This window comes from Lampris incognitus, chromosome 4 (assembly GCF_029633865.1).
Source record: "Lampris incognitus isolate fLamInc1 chromosome 4, fLamInc1.hap2, whole genome shotgun sequence".
NCBI classification, from domain to species: domain Eukaryota; kingdom Metazoa; phylum Chordata; class Actinopteri; order Lampriformes; family Lampridae; genus Lampris; species Lampris incognitus.
This window is the reverse complement of record NC_079214.1, coordinates 35,799,553-35,819,469: the sequence shown is the minus strand read 5'-3', so window position 1 is coordinate 35,819,469 and position 19,917 is coordinate 35,799,553. Positions and strand designations below refer to the sequence as shown.

Sequence of the window (19,917 nt, the reverse complement as noted above, 5' to 3'; positions counted from 1 at the left end):
AGAGACATTTATCGAGTCTCGCGTAAATACAGATCTAGATGAAACCCGCAAAAGTAGTTTATCTTATAACTTAAAAAACTAAAAACAACAAAAAAGAAAAAAATAACTTGTGAAAGTCGTTCCCGATCAGTTATTGCTGGGTAAGCAATAAGAGAAGTGGTCATTAGTATTGGCCCACAGCTTCTGGCTGTACTGATGGTGGGATTATTTAAGAAGTCTTTCAGGATGTTGCAGTCGGTAAAACAATTTGCGGCGGGCATCCATGTAGCGTAACAGTCTGTTCCGTTGCCTACCAACACGGGGATCGCCGGTTCAAATCCCCGCGTTACCTCCGGCTTGGTCGGGGCGTCCCTACAGACATAAAAGGCTGTGTCTGCGGGTGAGAAGCCGGATGTAGGTATGTGTCCTGGTCGCTGCACTAGCGCCTCCTCTGGTCGGTCGGGATGCCTGTTGGGAGGGGGAACTGGGGGGAAAGAGCGTGATCCTCCCACGCGCTACGCCCCCTGGCGAAACTCCTCACTGGCATGTGGAAAGAAGCGGTTGGCGACTCCACATGTATTGGAGGAGGTATGTGGTAGTCTGCAGCCCCCCCCCCTTCCGGCTCGGCAGAGGGGGTGGTGCAGCGATCGGGACGGCTCGGAAGAGCGGGGTAATTGGCCAAATACGATTGGAAGAAAAGGGGAGAAAGAAAAAAACGCGGCCGACCAATTTACTTATCGTGAGAGTCCCATTGCAATGCCATAAGGACTATTTCTTTTGTCCCGAATTGTGTGTACTTATTTTCTCTGATTTGTCCTTGAACACAGAATTGCTGAGTAAGTGAACTCAGGTTTGGGTGTTGCTACCAAATTGTGTTATATATGTACCACATTCATGATTTTATTTCCTTGTGTGGACCAATTCTACTTAATGAACAATAGCAGGAAAATACACACAATTTATTGTATTAGAAACTCTTGTTAGCTTTCCATTCCCAGATGTATAAGATGTTGCATGGTTTCATTTTAAAGAAGTATCAATGGGTTTTGTTCTGACTTTAGGGCATATATTATTAGCACAAGGTGCTACCACTCAGTCACACTGTATAATGAAAACAAAATGTCCATCCAGCTGATTTACCCCTGTATACTTCTTTTCCTTTTTGTGTTTTTGCAGTCTTTTTCTTTTCTTTTGCTCTCAGAATCAGAGATAGAAGAGGGAAGGGGGTTTCAGATGAGCTCAGCCAATTTAAAAAGAAAAAAGTACATGAATCTTCACGTTGAATTGTATGAAAGCCAACAGCTTTTTCTTCTGTTAGTAGAGGTTTTGATTTGGTTTACCAGAGACTGACTGCAAGACTTGGTGTGTTAAAACTCTTTTTTTTCTTTTTACGTAAAAGACCTATATCGACAACAGCAGGCTTTTTGAGAACACTAAAGTGAGATGTGTTGTTCCTTGTCAGTGGAAACTGGATGTGCAGTTCTGTGTTTTATTTCCTTTTTTTCTGTAGCATAATTTATACAAAAAAATTGTTTTATAGATGTTGTAAATGAATATATGAATAAATATATTGCATAAATAAATAACGAGCACGTATAGAGACATATCTTTCATCCGAGGGCCTTCTGACCTGAGTTTGAGGAGTTTGTACGTGTTTGACCAGCCAACTCTGGGAACTCGAAGCCGTTGTAGATCAGAGTTAATAATTATAATCAAGCTTCAATCTATATTTTCACTTATTTCAGTGCAAATTTAACAATAAACATTCTGTTACGTAGTCACATATTTAATCATTTATTTCAGTGGCTTCAGATTTTAAGACTTACCAACAGCTATAGAGTACATTCTTGGTAAGGGTATCCTGGTATATCTTCAGTTGTCATTTGAAAGATGTTGCTATTGCTTTCTTCAATTCAGTGATCATTTGATAAACAGGCCGAAATTAAATTCTTAACCCCCTTTACTCTCATATCCAAACCTCAGCACTCCTTTGCTGGGAAATCCTGCTCTCCTTCTTCCCCTTTAGAGGCTGTCTGTCTCCTCTATGGGACTCCTGTCTCTTGGGCAGCCCTGCCTCTGTACCTCCCTCAGGCTCCTTGAGTAAGGTGCAGTTCCCAGTGCAGGTCCAGTCTGGCTGGTGGCCCACCACCAGATCCAGCGTGGGCAGGGAAGTGGTGCTCGTTATGGCCCTGAATCCTGGGGAGGAGGAGAGAGACGGGCTGCCTGTATGGAAAGACTCATATCCCTCTCTCGTAGTTGGACAAGCTCGCCAGGATCCACTGTCCTTCAGCCTGACGGCCTTTTGGATCTTCTTCCACCCCAAGTGATTGAGCTCCAACAGGTTGAGCAGGATGCAGAAGACCCCGACGCAGAACATGAACAATAGGAAGATGGTCTTTTCCGTGGGTCTAGAGACATAGCAGTCTACCAGCTGGGTGCAGGGTGTGGAGGAGCACAGGAAATGTACTGGCACCTCAAATCCAAACAGCATCCACTGCGCCACAACAAAGCCTACCTCCAGAATGGTCCGCAAGCACACATGAAACACATAGCACTTTGACAAAACCCCCCCAAAGACCCCATGTGCCTCTCCGTTCCCTTCTCTGTAGTTTGTGGGTCGGGCTTGTGTTAGGCACTCAGAGTGACTGGTGTCTCCCTTTTGGAGGCTCTGGTTGGTGATGCCCTCTAGCACGTCCACCAAGCTATGGCCAAGGTGTTTGTGGGAGCGGATAGAGCAGCTGTCTGAGTCGCAGCTTCGGTTGTAGGCCTCTTGCCCTCCATCTCGTCCCTCATTGAGACCTGTCTCTCCTGGCATAGCCCCAGTATGCCCTCGCCCATGCCTCTGGCTGGGGTTTTGGGGCATCTTGGAGAGGTTGTGCCAGGTGTAGATGATGAAGCACAGGGAGGGTGTAGAGACACTGATGATGTGGAAGACCCAGAAGCGGGGCTGTGAGATGGGGGCGAAGGTATCATAGCACACTGTGGAGCAGCCCGGTTGCAGCGTGTTGCAAACAAACATCTCTTGTTCGTCCGCGTACACATCCTCGGTTGCTACGGCGACAATTAACAGTCGAAAGATGACCATGACTGTGAGCCAGAGGCGTCCAATCATGGTTGAGTGTTGGTGGACAGCGTCGAGGAGCCGTTTGAGCAGGGTCCACTCCGTCATGGTGGCCTGTGATGGCTGGCTGCCTTGGGGTGGGATGAGCTGCCTGGAGTACAGCAGTCTGCCAGGGTCAGCTCCCACTCTCCTCCTCCGCTTCACCTTAAATTCTCTCACCTAAAATGCCTACCTCTAATCCGGAGCACGTCTACTGGAAACCTAAACTAAACCTAAACTGGAACATCCAGTTCTCCCAATGTGGTCTACTAGAACCGCTGATCCCTGGCTACATCCACTCTCCCTGGCTTGTCAGCATAGCTCTTCCTCTCTGACTAAATGTCCTACAGCTCTGCCTGGGTCTACTGTGTTGGGACAACCACCCTGAATGGCCTGAAAGGTTTGGAGCCATTGCAAGAGAGTGCCATCTCATCCTTGATAGATAAGGATGAGTAGGCGCACACCTACACACACACAGAGACACACACATGTGCGCGGGTGCACCCGCAGTGGATGGCCACTTGACATGAGTCACATGGTGTGCCCTGGCTCTCTCTCTTGTCTTCAGGCTTCCATTTTAAAACTCTTCTGAGTAGGACTCGCTGATAGCAGCTCCTGATAGGGCATTCTTCTCAGATTACTTCTCTGAAAGCAGATGGCCTTTTCCTTTAATGGAGAGAGGTTTTTTTTCCCTTACTGTAAATGTGGCAACGTATTTGATCATAAATACACGAGCATGCTCTCTCTTAAGCTCTACAAAACACTTTGGCACCTCATGACTCGCTGTACAAGCTCACAACATTTGCTTCAAAGTCTTTGTTGTGTAGCTTTTATTATCAAATTATTTCATTTATATTAATGTATCACCATACATGAGAAAAACACTGGGGGAAATAGGGTCTAGATTTGTCAGAAGATACACAATTGTCTCCCAAAGTCATGTCAGGAAAGTGGACTCCCCTGGTGCTTACTTTGAATGCTCCACTTTGGTCACTGCCAATCTTCTTATCTATGTTTTAAAAAAAAGACCCTTGAAAGGTCTGCAAGCATCAAACCACCAAGCCCCCAGATAAAACACTCACCGACCTTCCTTACTTCAAACTGGCTGGCCCAGACTGTCTATCTGCCTGTCTGTCTGTCTTTCCATATGTCTGTCCGTCCATCTGTCCATCTGTCTGTCTGTTTATCTGTCTGTCTGTCTGTCCGTCCATCTGTCTATCTGTCTGTCCGTCTGTCTATTTGTCTGTCTGTCTGTTCATCTATGTCTGTCTGTCTGTCTGTTGGTCTGTCCATCTATCTGTCTGTCTGTCCATCCATCTGTCTGTCCACCTGTCTGTCTGACTGTCTGTCCATCTGTCTGTCTCTGTTCCTCCCTGTCTGTCTATCTGTCATCCGTCCATCTGTCTGTCTGTCCATCCATCTGTCTGTCTGTCTGCCTGTCTGTCTGTCTATCTGTCCATCCCTCTGTCTACCCATCTGTCTATCTGTCCATCCATCTCTGTCTGTCCATCTGTGTCTATTTATCCATCCCTCCCTCTGTCTGTCTATCTGTCTGTCCGTCCAGCCATCCATCCGTCTTGTCTAGCTGTCTGTCCATCTGTCTCTCTGTCTGTCTGACTATCTGTCTGTCTGTCTGTCTGTCTGTCTGTCTGTCTGTCTGAGTCAATGGCCTGAACGGCCTAACTCCTGTGTATTTGATTTTAGTAACATTTTTAAAGAAACTGGTTGTACTTTCAGTTTGTGACGTGCACAGATTTGTTTAGCACGGCATTTAATATAAATGAAATGTCACCATTTTCTGTTGCCACACAACAACACCCAGCCTTCATTTCCTCTAAAATTGAAACTTTGATCTCTGGAGTAAGTGCTCAACGCGTCAGCAATGCCTTTACCATTATTATGATAATGTGTAAAGCACATATGTGTCTCATGTCCAGACAGCCTCCTGCAGTGCTTTTGTTGCTTATCGATCTGGACAGAGACCCAAGGACAGAGCCACACAATAGATTACCATCTTTTAATGGTCATTATGAGACCTGATGAAAGGATGGGGGGGGGGGGGTTCGATAGAGCAGAGTGGCCCCTCAGTCCTGCCCTGAGGAGGATTAGATGGCACCCCCTTGCCTATCTAACAATATGCAACGCACCGAGAATCAAGGGGGGTGGGTGTTTGCAAATAGACCTCGACTTTGGACCAGACACAACATCAACCGACCCCAGAAGTACAAATCACACCCAAATCGGAGCCCTGCTGTCCTTGGGCCTGTCTGCAAAACCCCTTTGCTTGTCTGACTGGAGAGAAAGGAGGAAGTGCCTCTTCCAGTCTGGCGTGACAGGGTCTGTGTGTGTTTTTATCCTGGACGGTAATCCAGCCCATCTGGGGCTCTGTGCACTCCTCTCCTGCTGCTGTCAAAGGAATTATCCACCCTCTTGGTCTGTTCATGAAGGAATTCCCAATGATGTCCCTTCCCTCTGGGCTTTTGTGAGGAGCACCTTGGGAATGAATAGTAGACAGGATTAGTGAGGGAGAGAGAGAGAGAGAGAAAGAGACTGGTTGTGGGATGCAACTTTGCCAGTCAGAGAAAGTGCCCCCCATAACTGCATCTGCATGTATAAAATATTTTGCATTTTAAAGAAGTATCAATGGGTTTTGTTTTTTTAATTTTAGTCTAGGAAGTAGAAATGGCAAATAGCCAACAAATTGAAAAAAGACTAATCATCGACGATGGCACCCCCTAATCTCCTGCACCATCAGATGGAGATCCTATTTATCATTGGCTGTTTCCCATAAATGATGCAAAACAATAATATCGAGGTCTGTATATGTAATACGCACCTAGATCTGTTTTATCAAAACGGTTTGTTCATTTGTTCAAAAACTAGTAGTTCCATGGACTTACAGTACAACTTTTACATTTTTAAGAGTAAAACTGAAACAGGACTTATCTGAAAACATTCATTTTCTCCTTTCAATATTTATGTCTTTGTCTGGGTCCTCCACGGTTTCCTGAGAGTGGTGGTGAAGAGGGAGGCCCAGACGGGAACAAAGGGAGAAGCTGTATTTAATATGTCTCAGTGATTTCCAGACTGCAGTCAGACCAATATACTCTACACAAAGCCATGATTTTTAAGCAGCTCAGCGCATTTTCACACCACCGTCCCCCTAAACCTTGATCCCAGACAGAAACCAGTAAAGCAAGGTGTTCAATTGCACTGCAAAAACGGTTTATCTGTACAAGTCTGTCAGTCTTAAAAATATTTTCCCAACTTGTTTAAAAAAATAATAATTTATTCATCAAGATAAATATAAGATTATTTATCGTGATTTAAGAATATCAATCATGAGCTAACTAACGTAGTTGTTTCATCTTTAAAAGAGCATTTTTAGAAGTAACGTCTGAAAGCTTTTTGTGGAGAACTGTTATATAATGGTTTTGTCTATTACTTGCATGATTAAACTTACTTGAACCATCCAAACTGGTCTTGAGATTCAGAGGTCTTGGTCTGGGCAGCTCTATCTGTAATTGGCTGTTTGATTTCCTGACAGGCAGGCCCCAGACTGTGAGAATAGGTAAAACATACTCATCCACATTAGTTCTTAGGACCATCGCACCTCAGGGCTGCTGTCTCAGCATCATTAAATTTGCAGATGACACCACAGTGATTGGACTAATAAGTGACAGTGATGAGAGGGCCTATAGGAGGGAAGAGGAAGATTTAACCATATGATACTGAACACCAACCAAAAGCCTCGGATCTAGTGAGGAGATTTAAGATCTGAGGGAGATATTGAATTTTGAAATACAGAATATATATGAGCTGCTGAAATAGGGGCCTGTGATGGCCTGGCGGCCTGTCCAGGGTGTCTCCCTGCCTGCTGCCCAATGACTGCTGGGATAGGTTCCAGCATCCCCGCGACCCCGATTGGGATAAGTGGCTTGGATAATGGGTGGATGGATGCCATGATAACAACCTCTCTCTAAATGTCAATAAGACAAAATAAATCCTTGTTGACTTTAGAAAGATCAGAGGAAATCACATTCCCACTTCCATCAATGGTTCATCTGTTGACATTGTGGACAGTTTTAGATTTCTCGGTTTACACATCACAGACACCCTCACATGGTCTCTCGACACCAATTTCATCCTCAAGAAGACACAGCAGAGACTGTTTTTCTGATGGGTCTCAAGATGAACTTCTATCACAGTACCATGGAGAGTGTCTTGACAGGCTGTATCACAGCGTGGTTTGGCAACCTGACTGCTCAGGACTGCAGACTGCTTCAAAGGACTGTAAAGACAGCAGCAAAAATCACTGGCATGGAACTACCACAACTTCATAATATTTATACTGCTCGCTGCAAACGGAAAGCCCAAAACATCATTAAGGACACCAGCCACCCCGCTCATGTTCTGTCCTTGCTCCTTACATCTAGAAACGTTACCAGAGCATCAAATCACACACCGCCCATCTCAGTAATAGTTTCTTTCCACAGGCGGTCAGGTTACTGAACAGCTGACACACCCATATGCACCTTACATTGTTGTGTTATCATGTAATGTATGTTGTGTATATAATGTATGAATTCACTGTGTACATAGTCTGATTTTTTTGTTGTTGGAGGGTTTGTCCTTGTGTCCCTTGTGTTCAGGCAGACAGAGCCAGAGCACAATAATGCCATTGTATTCTAATACATATGACAAAGTTGAACTTAAGTTGTGCTTCAGACTAGACAGTATACCTTAGAATCAAAACAATTTAGCTAGCTAGTTAGTTAGTTAGTTAGTTAGTTAGTTAGTTAGTTAGTTAGTTAGATAGTTAGTTAGTTAGTTTAGTTTCAAGATTTCTGTTGTTTCCTGCACACAAGTGCTTTTATCTTGTTTTGAGAAATCTTACGTAGCTGAATAATCTCACTGCACTAGCAGATTATTTTGTGTGTTCTGCAGATTTTCTTACTTGAATAGGCAAATTTTGTCTCAGTTTTGACATGGCATATACATAGGAACGTGTCAATGGCTTTAAAGTCTTGTCCGCAACCCCTTCCTTAGACTGCGGTTAACGCTGATCATGTTATTCTAGTATCATTTTTTATTGCTCCAGTCAGTCGCCACACTTCTGTTTGAGCAAACACAGTCTTGGCCCTGGTCTGAACTCCTCTGTCTAGGTTACTTTTCACTCAGTCATAAAGAGACATCCCTTAACCACTTTAAACTGACTCGAGTGCTCTTTAGGCGTGAATCATTGGACAGTGGGTAAATCTTGAATTCCTACTGTGGGGAAAAAAGTGTGAAAGAATAAATGAATAGTATGGGAGGTCAAAGGTCAAGGCCGCTGTGCCGTAAGAGTTTTGCTGTGAGTATAGAAAGGTGATGTAGATGGGTATATGTAGGGGATTGTGTTGTTCTGTACTGCAGTGAAATCAATAAATATACTCATAAAAAAAACCCAAAATGATAAGAGAGAGAGAGAAGCTTTTATTTGTGGGTTTCTCTCTTTCTGTCCCTCACATGCAGCAATATGACAGCCACAGCTGCCTTTAGAAATAAGTGATCAACTTTGCCTTGCTCAGGGGTACTCCACCTAATCCCATAGACATTCACTTCACAACAACACCGTCAGCTCCAGCAGCCCCCCCCCCCCAATCCCCATCATCCTTGGTCTGTGAAGCAGAGGGGTAGCGGCAGACCTGCTCTACCAGACCGGAGCCTAAATTACCATAGGAGCTGGGGGGCCGGTGAAGGGGTTTTGCTGCTGTAACAGGATTAAGGGAAGCAGGGTTGTGGTGGTGGTGGTGGTGGTGGTGTAGCACAGTGAGGTGGTGCGCCCGCCTGGTGTAACCCACACTGATGTGAACTCAGTTTGCCTGGTCAGGCCCTCACTTTCCCTCCACCTAATCCCTCGCTATTCTCACCATTGGCCGTCATCTGCACTAATCTGTGGGCAGGCTTTGGGAGGCACAACACTCAAACGCCGAGCGGCTCCATAAACACCCTCCGTCCGATAAATACCCAGAGAAAAGGACTTTTTTCAGAGTAAGTGAGCCCGCCGTTCGACAGAGTATTCGGGGATATCAAGCAGGTTGCTTCCTTGGTGGTAAGACTGCTGTCATTACTTTATTTACCGTGCTACTTGTTGGGTAGATCTGCTGTTTTCTGCCTCACAGGCGAGTGGTTCAAAAAGCCTTTAGGCTGGCTTGTGATTGAAACTGTATAAAGATTAATGTTGTGTTTCACACTTCACTGTGTGTGCATGTGTGTTTGTTCGTTTGATTGATTGTGACACCTTGCAGTTTACCAAGCTAAATCAAAACTTGTTGATTGTAAGACAGGAGGTGTTATTTTGAGGTGTGCACAATTCACACTTAGAGAAAAGCCAAGTCTCAATCCTAAGTGTTCAACAGTAGTGTGCTTTTTTTTTTTTTTAGGAATAAAATATCCAGAAAAAGGACTGACGATCAGTTCTAACAGCAGATTGAGTGCATTTAGTCCCAATTAAACCCAGCAGTGTGCTTCACTTCATTGCTTTGAATGTGCTAGAATACCACGTTAACCTCAACTCTTGCGGACCAAATGTGAACCTATTCATTAAACAGCCAGAGTTTATTGCTGAAATGCTGCGATAATCAATCGCTGTAAAAGTGGCAGTGAATACAGAATAGGCTTGTATTCTAATCACACCTGGATGATGTTTCCTATAGCTCTGGGTATACACGTAAAGCTCGTCGAGGCCTTAAAGCTTCCATTTTCTACCCAAACAGCCACATTAAAAGCAAATGCTTCACCTTAAGACCTCAATCAAATCCCCAGATCCGTTTGCTCCAGCGCACTAGCTAGATCTGTTAAAGCGGCAATGGCTCACTTTAATGTCCAACATAGTCCTGCTTCAACAAGGGAAGTGATTTGGGTGTCCGGCGTGCCTTCCTGGGATAATGGCAGATCATCTTCACTATTGATCACCACTGGGGTTCTTTGTAATTCCCTGCTCGTGTCTGTCTTGGACAGAATACAGGCGAGCAGAGCTGATTCATGACCCATCCACCAAACTTCACACTCTCCATTTAACTGTAAGGGCCACTGATAGTAAGGAAAACTAAGCAATTGTCCATTGCATTTATAGCTGCCAACAAGACATTTGTAATAATAATAATAATAATAATAAATTAAACTTCTATAGCGCTTTTCAAATACTCAAAGTCACTTTACAATAAACGGGGTGAAACAAGACAACAGATAAACATAACACAGACATACAGGGGTGGATGGGAAGGGGGCTATGAGAGGGAGAAGCGGCAGCCACACTTGACGCAAGCAGTACTCTCCGACTTGGACAGATACAAAAGGGGAAGAAAAACAAACATCATAAATCACATAAATCACAGATGAAGTCTGAAGAGGTGAGTCCCGACCAATGACCTGAATGTGGGCAGACCGCTGCAGTGTCCGATGCGCTTGGGGAGGGAGTTGAGGGAGGGGGCAGGTCAAGCGTTCGGTCCCCAGCCTGCCCCAGACCAGGGGTGGAAGAGAAGACGGGGGTGGGGGGGGCACGAGAAGGCAAGTGGTTAGAACACAGCATTCACTTTCCAGTAATTGTGGCATCCGGATTTTTAACTGTTGTTCTGATTAGAGTTTACAACTGATTAGAGTTTACAACTTCACTTGTGATGTGAAGCTGTAAACTTTAATCACAGCCCATTGTTCAGGGCAAAGTAAATACAGCATTAACAACCACTGTTCTGAAGAGGTTTTGAATGTTGTCCTTTTTGTCTGAGTCCTTGTATATCTTTAAAGTGAACAGAAGCTATACACACACACACACACACACACACATATATATATATATATAGTATATATACATACATACATACACACACACACACACACCGTTAAGATGTATATATATATATATATACCATTAAGATGTGTTGTATGATCTTTGTTTTCTAGAGTGACCAGTGGAATTATACATGATCCTGAATTTGCAACATCGATGCAACTTTGATGTACTTTGGCCTATTCATTTGCCTGATGTTTCTGTGTGTCTGTGTGTCAGATAATAGGGGTGATGCTTCTGACATGAGTGAATGGCCCCTTACATAGCAGACATGACAAAACAGCAGCCCCTGGAGCCGTGGGTGGGCACCCTTAAAGGGGAGGCAAAGTGTAGGCCTGAAGAGGATCAGGGGGAGGAGCTAAACATCTACAACCAGGGAACTGTGAACTGCCAAGGAGACACACTCCCTGCAGAGTACAGAACCATCAGTGACAGGTACCACCAGGGCAAGTCAATAACACACTCACACAACAAAAAAACACACACACATCTCCATCTCCAATGCTGTTATGAAGATACCCTGTGCACATACATGTACATATGCACACATACAGGCACATATTTACCAGTGTATGATGTAATTTATACTCTCTTCCATCTTCCCCCGTGTGCAAGTCTGAGCAGTGAAGAGCCATTTTGTAGGATCTGCCATGAGGGAGGGGGTTCAGGGGAGCTGCTATCCCCCTGTGAGTGCTCCGGCACCCTGGCCATGGTGCACCGTGCCTGTCTTGAGCACTGGCTCACTGCCTCAAACAGCAGCAACTGTGAACTCTGCCATCATCAGTTTCCTCTGGAACGCCTGCCAAAACCATTCACAGAGGTAGGGAACGACTACACTCACATGCACGTATTCATGCACGCATGCATGCGCACACACACACACACACACACACACACACACACACACACACACACACACCCCGTAAGGGGGGAAATACTGAAAAAGTGTCCATCTTTTCTTTTGTGCTAACTTAACAAAGAAAATGAATTACCATTTGGAAGTGTCACCAATAGCTCACCTGTTTGCAAAGTAGCTACAATCATTAGCCCGTGGAGGACAATATAAGTAGACTGACAATGTTGAAACGTGAAAGCAGCACCTGGCCATTTGCAATTTTTTTTCTCAGGGGGTAAATGTTAATTGACCAAAATCAGTTAACATGATTTTTAGATTTTCTCTTCTCCCCATTGAAATATCCAATTATTTGACAACTAGGACGTTTTGGCCAATTAATTATTTCTCAAGACAAACACATTTTTTTTTCAACTGGTGATGAAACAAGTTACAATTGACAACTTCATCTACATATCTGATTAGCGGTCCTCTTTTTTTTTTCAATGGAGACAGAAGTCACCTTTTGTGGGAGGAGTTGTTCAGTGAGTTTCTGTTTTCACGTTGGAGAGTCTGCTGCTGTTAACCAGGCCGCTTTTACCCTCCAAAGCCACTTAGTCTGAGAGGCTGATTAGATGAAAGTTCCCTCCTATCTTGCTCTGCAGAGGACAGTATAAGACATCCAAAGGAGTTGAATCAAGTGCAACTGGACTTGGTATATATCCGTTCATGGATATATACCAAGTCCAGTTGCACTTGATTCAACTCCTTTGGATAACCATGACCTGGATGAATGAGAACATTCACAGACACAGTATAAGACAGGGATCTGTATTTAGTGCCCCCCCCGCCCCCGCCTCTTCCTGTTGCATATGTTGCAGGCCCTGGTAATCTGCTTATTAAGGACCACGTGCTACTCCAGGTTAAAGGGTTAAGGTACACGATGAACATCAAGGCTTCCCACTGCAAAAAGACTAGCACCTTCATGCACACCAGTTCCCTTGCACACATGCACAGACACACACACACACACACACACACACATACATTCAAATTTAGCACATATGCATGCAGAATAGGCTATGAGCACATAAACACATGCATGCCCCTTTAGTGAAAAGCCTACTCATGTGGTACAGAAAGACAGACTGGAATATTAAGGCTAGAAAGGAAAGTTTGGATTTTCTACCTGGTGAATTGAAGCATTTGCTGCCAGTCGCTGAAATCAGTTGGGTAGATTAATTAGACTTGATGAACCAAAGCTACTTACATTCACTTAGTATCAGTCTGTCAAAGAGATATTATGGCAACACCTTACAGCCTAATTTCTGCCAATGCTGAGTATCTAATGCAAGAAATGCAAAAAAAAAATCCTTGGCTTTAGGTTGTAGCATTGTTCTCTAGCAGAAACTAAATTTATTTCAAATAAGATTATTCATAAAAATTTGTTGGATTTTGTATTCACAATGCATGCATCAAGGCTTCCAGGAATGGTTGAAATGGCTATATTTACCTATATTGGTGATGATCTGTGATGGCTCTGTCAAGCTCCATCTCTTCCAAATGCTCCAGGCTGGAGAGTGGCTAATGAGCAGAAGTCATCAGAGGAACACAGAGATCAGAGGTTCGAATCTCCGTGTTACCTCCGGCTTAGTTGGGCGTACCTACAGACACAGTTGGCCGTGTCTGCGAGTGGGAAGCCAGATGTGGGTATGTGTCTTGGTCGCTGCACTAGCGCCTCCTCTGGTCAGTTGGGGCGCCTGTTTAGAGGGGGGAGGGGGAACTGGGGGGAATAGAATGATCCTTCCACACGCTACATCCCCCTGGCAAAACTCCTCACTATCAGGTGAAAAGAAGTGGCTGGCGACTCCACCTGTATCAGAGGAGGCATGTGGTAGTCTGCAGGCCTCCCTGGATCAGCAAAGGGGGTGGAGCAGTGACTGGGATGGCTCGGAAAAGTGGGATAATTGGCCAGACACAACTGGGGAGAAAAAGACTTTGTGGTCATATCATCAGATCTGCGGCCATATGTTTTGGATACTCAAGGGGAAGAGAGGAGCAGAGCTGTCAACTGATCACCACCTGGTGGTGAGTTGGATCAGATGGAGGGGAAGGCTGCCAGACAGACCTGGCAAACCCAAACGTGTAGTGAGGGTGAACTGGGAACGTCTGGAGGCCCCTGTCCATGAGGTCTTCAACTCCCACCTCCGGAAGAAGTTCTTGTGCATCCCAAGGGAGGCTGGGGACATGGAGTCTGAATGGGCCATGTTCAAAGCCTCTATTGTAGATGCGGCAGGCAGGAGCTGTGGTCAAAAAGTAATTGGTGCCTGTCGAGGCGGCAACCCAAGAACCTGCTGGTGGACACTGGTGGTGAGGGAAGCCATTAGGCTGAAGAAGGAGGCCTTTTGGACTTGGTTGGCCCAGGGGTCTCCTGAAGCAGCAGACAGGTACCGGGAGGCCAGATGGGCTGCAGCTTCGGCGGTCATGAAAGCAAAAACTTGGGTGTGGGAGGAGTTTGGCGAGGCTATGGAGGAGGACTTTTGGTTGGCCTCAAGGAAGTTCTGGCAAACCATCCGGTGACTCAGGAGGGGGAAGCAGGGCTTGACTCAGGCTGTGTTCAGCCGGGGAGGGGAACTGTTGACCCGGACTGGGGATGTTGTCGAGCAGTGGAAAGAACACGTTGAGGAGCTCTTGAACCTGACTAACACGTCCTCAGTGGAGGAGGTAGAGTCTGAAGACTCAGGGGAAGCCCTACCCATATCCCTGGCAGAGGTCTCTGAGGTAGTTAAAAAGCTCCTCTGTGGCAAGGCGCCGGGTGTGGATGAGATTCGTCCTGAGATGCTGAAGGCTCTGGACATTGTTGGGCTGTCTTGGTTGACATGCCTCTTCAGTGTTGCGTGGAGGTCGGGGACAGTACCTGTGGAGTGGCAGACTGGGGTGGTGGTTCTCATATTCAAAAAGGGGGATCGTAAGGTGTGCTCCAATTATCGAGGCATCACATTGCCCAGCCTCCCTGGGAAAGTCTACTCTAGGGTGCTCGAAAGGAGGCTCCGACCGATAGTCGAACCTCAGATCCAGGAGGAACAATGCGGATTCCGTCCTGGCCATGGAACAATGGACCAGCTCTTTACCCTTGCGTAAGTGCTGAGGGGGGCATGGGAGTTAGGCCAGCCAGTCTACATGTGTTTTGTGGACTTGGAGAAGGATTATGACTGTGTACCCCGGGGCACTCTGTGGGGGGTACTGCGGGAGTATGGGGTACCAGGGCAGTTGCTACAAGCCATCCTGTCCTTGTATAACCAAAGTGAGAACTGTGTCCGCATTCTTGGCACAAAGTCAAACACATTTTTGGTGGGTGTCGGACTCTGCTAAGGTTGTCCCTTGTCTCCGATTCTGTTTGTGATATTCATGGACAGGATCTCAAGGTGCAGCCAAGGTGAGGAGGGTGTCCGTTTTGGGAACCTCAGAATTGCATCTCTGCTCTTTGCAGGTGATGTGGATTTGTTGGCTTCATCAGAACGCGACCTCCAGCGCGCACTGGGGTGGTTTGCAGCCGAGTGTGAAATGGCTGGGATGAGAGTCAGCACCTCCAAGTCTGAGGCCATGGTTCTCTACTGGAAAATGGTGGATTGCTCCCTCCGGGTTGGGGATGAGTTGTTGCCTCAAGTGAAGGAGTTCAAGTATCTCGGGGTCTTGTTCACAAGTGAGGATAGGATGGAGTGGGAGATTGACGGGTGGATTGGTGCAGCATCAGCAGTAATGCGGACGTTGTACCGGACCGTTGTGGCGAAGAGGAAGCTGAGCCAGGATGCAAAGCTCTCAATTTACCAGTCAATCTTCGTTCCAATCCTCACCTGTCATGATCTTTGGGTAGTGACTGGAAGGGTGAGATCACGGATACAAGCGGCCGAAATGAGTTTCCTCCATAGGGTGTCTGGGCTCAGCCTTAGAGATAGAGTGAGGAGCTCAGACATTAGGAGGGAGCTTGGAGTAGAGTTGCTGCTCCTTCACATCGAAAGGAGCCAGTTGAGATGGATCGGGCATCTGATTAGGGTGCCTCCTGGGTGTCTTCCTTTGGAGGTTTACCGGGCATGGCCAACATGGAGGAGACCCAGAATGCGCTGGAGGGACTACATGTCCAATCTGGCCTGGGAACACCTTGGGATCCCCCAGGAGGAGCTGGAGGGCGTTGCTGGGGAGAGGGACATCTGGAGTGCCCTACTTAGCTTGCGACCACTGCAACCCGACCCTGGAAAAGCGGCTGAAGATAAGATGAGATGATGAGACAATTGGGGAGAAAAAGAGGGGGGGGGGGGAGTCATCAGAGGGACAATAGCCTAATACTAAATAAAAGCTAAGATTTTTTCAAACAAACAAATAAAATAAATGAATAGCTTAATATTGGGTCATAACTATCTTGGTGAACCATGCGTTTTGTATGTTCAATCCACATTTGGATTGAAACAGTGATTGTTTGACATGATTTTTCAAGTCTGCTGAGGACCGGGAGAGTGAGTCAAATCTTTTGGGGGCTTTAAAAAAACAAAATAACTCAGCCTGCCCTGCTCCTTTGTTTTTGAATGCAGACATCTGGGGTGTCTTGGGGGGTTGTTTACATTGTTTCAGTCCGCACCATTCAGCAGCCCCTTCTGATTATGCTTCAGGAAGCCCAAACTATTACTCATTGAACCTTTAACCAGATCCACTCTTGATGGCATAAAGGCAGCATGAAGTGGATTTATTAGGCACCAAACAGGGGTCACCTTGAGCGGGGTTGCAGGGGCATACCATCTTCTCAATTGACAGAAACCAACCATTTTTAAAACTCCCCCCTTTCCATCCTCCTGAGGTTAAGGATGATATGGGAATGTTGATAAGTATAAAGAAATACTGGTGGAATGGTTGCCCAGTGGTTAGCACTGTTGCCTCACAGCAAGAAGGTCCTGGGTTGGAACCCCAGGCTATCCCAGGTCCTTTCTGTGTGGAGTTTGCATGTTCTCCCCGTGTCTGCGTGAGTTTCCTGCGGGTGCTCCGGTTTCCTCCCACCATCAAAAAGACATGCATGTTAGGGTTAATACTCCTGTCTGTGTCCCTGACCAAGGCAATGGAAAGAAGAACTGGAGTTGGTCCCCGGGTGCTGAAGCTGCCCACTGCTCCTATACAATAGGATGGGTTAAATGTAAAGAACACATTTCATTGTAAGAATACAATGACAAAATAAAATGGCTTTCTTTTCTTTTAAATGTATTATCAATATTCAAATTCTATTCAGCCCTGTGATGGCCCAGCAGCCTGTCCAGGGTGTCGCCCCGCCTGCCACCTAATGACTGCTGGGATAGGCTCCAGCATCCCCGTGACCCTGAGAGCAGGATAAGCGGTTTGGATAATGGATGGATGGAATGGAAATTATATTCATATTAGAGATTCTGCTTCCCCCATTGGTATTAGAAAATATTTCATGGTTAAAAATATATGGCTGCAGTTTAAAAGGTGATTGTGTTTCTTTCTTTCTTTCTTTTTTTGGCAAATTGACCACTTGGCTACAAGGTTATATAAACATTGAACTGTATTTTATGGTAGTTCTGATAAGAGCCTTTGGCTAAGGTTATATTTATTGTTTCAATATGACTTCAGTCACTGAAGTCAGATTTGAGTGTTCACAATGGACCTCATTCATCAATCGTTCATAATTACAAATTTGTTCTTACACAGAGTCAAAGCCCGATGGTTATTTGCAATTCCTTCCCCCTACTACTACTATTGTCTACCTCTTGTAATGAGCCATCACTCAGGCCTGCTAAGACATCAGTGTTAGCCAATTAGTGTATAAATTCAGAGGTTACCCAGGTTCTACACTGGTCTCTGAGACGAACCTCAGAGCTAAAAAAAAAAATCCCATGGGTGTGTAAGAACACATTTATACGTATGAACGACTGATGAATGAGGCCCATAATGATAGGGATGCTCGTTAAAGTGGAGGCAATCCAGCCTTAGTGCGCCTTAACAAAATGTACACGCGGTGTAATGGAGAGGAAAACATGCAATCACATGGATTAATCTTGAGTCTGAAATAAATTGTTATTAAGAAACTTCAACATACTGGGCATCCGGGTAGCATAGCGGTCTATTCTGTTGCCTACCAACACGGGGATCGCTGGTTCGAATCCCCGTTACCTCCGGCTTAGTCGGGCGTCCCTACAGACACAATTGGCCATGTCTGCAGGTGGGAAGCTGGCTGTGGTAGGTATATGTCCTGGTCGCTGCACTAGCGCCTCATCTGGTCGGCCAGGGTGCGTGTTCGGGGGGAAGGAGGAACTGGGGGGAGTAGCGTGATCCTCCCACTTGCTACGTCCTTCCGGCGAAACTCCTCACTGTCAGGTGAAAAGAAGCGGACGGCAACTCCACATGTATCGGGGGAGGCATGTGGTAGTGTGCAGTCCTCCTCTAATCGGCAGAGGGGGTGGAGCAGAGGTCAGGACGGCTCGGAAGAGTGGGGTAATTGAGCGGATACAATTGGGGAGAAAAAAAGGGGGGGGGGAATTAATCTGACATAATCTGACAGCCAAGTGTGGGCATTCAGTAATACAAATTAATTTAATCCAACAAGAATCCTAATCTTCCTATTGTCATTTTATTGTTTTCTTTCCTTTTTCATTCTGTACAGAAGATTTGTTCCCTCATTCTTTTGCTTCTATTGCTCACTCAGCTCAAATATTCACTTTATTATTTGCCCTGTCCCATGTGTTTCCTTTGAACCACCAAATCAGATTCCCTGTAAATGCAAACCTCACTGAGCTATCTGTTTAGAATCGGGTCAGAGAATTCACATTTGACAAATATAATCTGTATCATTTGGATTTTTCTGCAGTCCTACTTCATATTGTGTTATATATGTTATTCATCAAGAAGGCAAATCAGCGTCTTGAATTCTTGAACTTACAGTGCCCCCCCCCCCAAAAATCTTTTCCTGTTGCAGTGGCTGTGTTCTTCATCCATGCAGCACCAAAGGCGAACATTGTGCGGTGACGCCGTCTGCTTCCTGTTTATCACACCCCTGGCCAGTTTGTCCGGCTGGCTGTGTGTGCAGGGTGCCATGGACCTGTACTACACCAACGGCATGGAGGCCATGGGACTCCTGGTCCTTACCCTGGCCCTCTTCACCATATACGCTTTCTGGACTGTGGTAAACAGAACATCTCTATGCTGCATTACTTTGGCTTTGATATGAGCACTTTTGCCAACCATTCAGGGGTTAAACAGCAACTCTCTGAACAACTGCTGCCACACTGCCTGTGAGCAAGGCACTTAGACCATATCTACTCCAGTGCTGCTGTTCACTAGCTGACAGTAGAGGACTGGGGTTATACTAGGCAGCTCCCAGTGGCCAACGAGAGGGCGTTTGTTGTACTGTGCAGCTCACAGCTGTGAATGTGTGTAAATCGTTTGACGTTAAACAGGGTGTAGGTGGAAAAGTGCAGTGATGCTCAGTATGCTTTCTATGGATGATGTCTACGCACAACAATAAACTGTGTGTAATGTGTGTGAAAGGAAAACTCTGTACTGTGGAGAAGCAGAACTCCATTTAATTACTTATTTCGTTATTCATGTTTACTTGAAAGGGTCAGTGCATTTTAATAAACATTAGTGTAAATGTGACAGAGTTGCCAAAACTGTCCCATTTGCATCTGCAGTCCTTGGCCAGATGTAATGAATAGCAACCCTGACAAAACAAAAACAAAAAACCAAAACTTTTCTTTAAACTTTAACCTTAAGTGATGCTCCAAGGACCTTGAAACTGTCTCCAGCTAAAATACAATTATTGCTTCGTTGTTAGTGTTGCACCGAATGACACAAACCATCCACATAATTTGTTGTGTTTCTTCATATTATCTTTCTACCAATAACTGGTTGGGGGTAGATGGCAATGAAAAATATTGGGTGGCAGGGTACATATGTAATCATCCTACATTCTATCGTCTGTCTACCCCCAGGTATCTCTGCGTTACCACATCCACTTGTTCCTGACATGGAAGCAGACTGATCAGAGAGTGAGACTCCAGATGCCCCTGCCGGCCTGCACCACACACAGTCATCAGGCCTTCTCACTGAACTTCCTAAGCAAGGGCACCAACAAAGAGACTATGGTGTAACCCCAGCCCCCACCGACCGTACATA

General features: G+C 45.6%; 3 protein-coding genes across 3 annotated transcripts in view; 2 read left to right on the top strand and 1 right to left on the bottom strand.

The window, feature by feature from the left end:
* The window catches only part of sh3gl3a (SH3-domain GRB2-like 3a), a 63,207-nt gene extending 51,916 nt beyond the window's left edge, over positions 1 to 11,291 (top strand). Inside the window, exon 11 of the mRNA XM_056278318.1 lies at positions 11,130 to 11,291. Within this exon, the coding sequence (XP_056134293.1) occupies positions 11,130 to 11,176 (47 nt within the window). The 3' untranslated portion in view covers positions 11,177 to 11,291. The remainder of the gene's footprint in view (positions 1 to 11,129) is intronic.
* Positions 1,946 to 3,148, bottom strand: gjd6 (gap junction protein delta 6). The gene has a single exon (XM_056278316.1). The coding sequence runs from the start codon at positions 3,146 to 3,148 to the stop codon at positions 1,946 to 1,948; it is 1,203 nt and encodes a 400-aa protein (XP_056134291.1).
* Positions 11,182 to 19,914, top strand: zgc:158785 (uncharacterized protein LOC791214 homolog). The gene is made up of 4 exons (XM_056279337.1): positions 11,182 to 11,345; positions 11,526 to 11,730; positions 18,719 to 18,925; positions 19,734 to 19,914. The coding sequence occupies exons 1-4, from the start codon at positions 11,182 to 11,184 to the stop codon at positions 19,890 to 19,892; spliced, it is 735 nt and encodes a 244-aa protein (XP_056135312.1). The 3' UTR covers positions 19,893 to 19,914.
* The last annotated feature ends 3 nt before the right edge of the window (positions 19,915 to 19,917 follow it).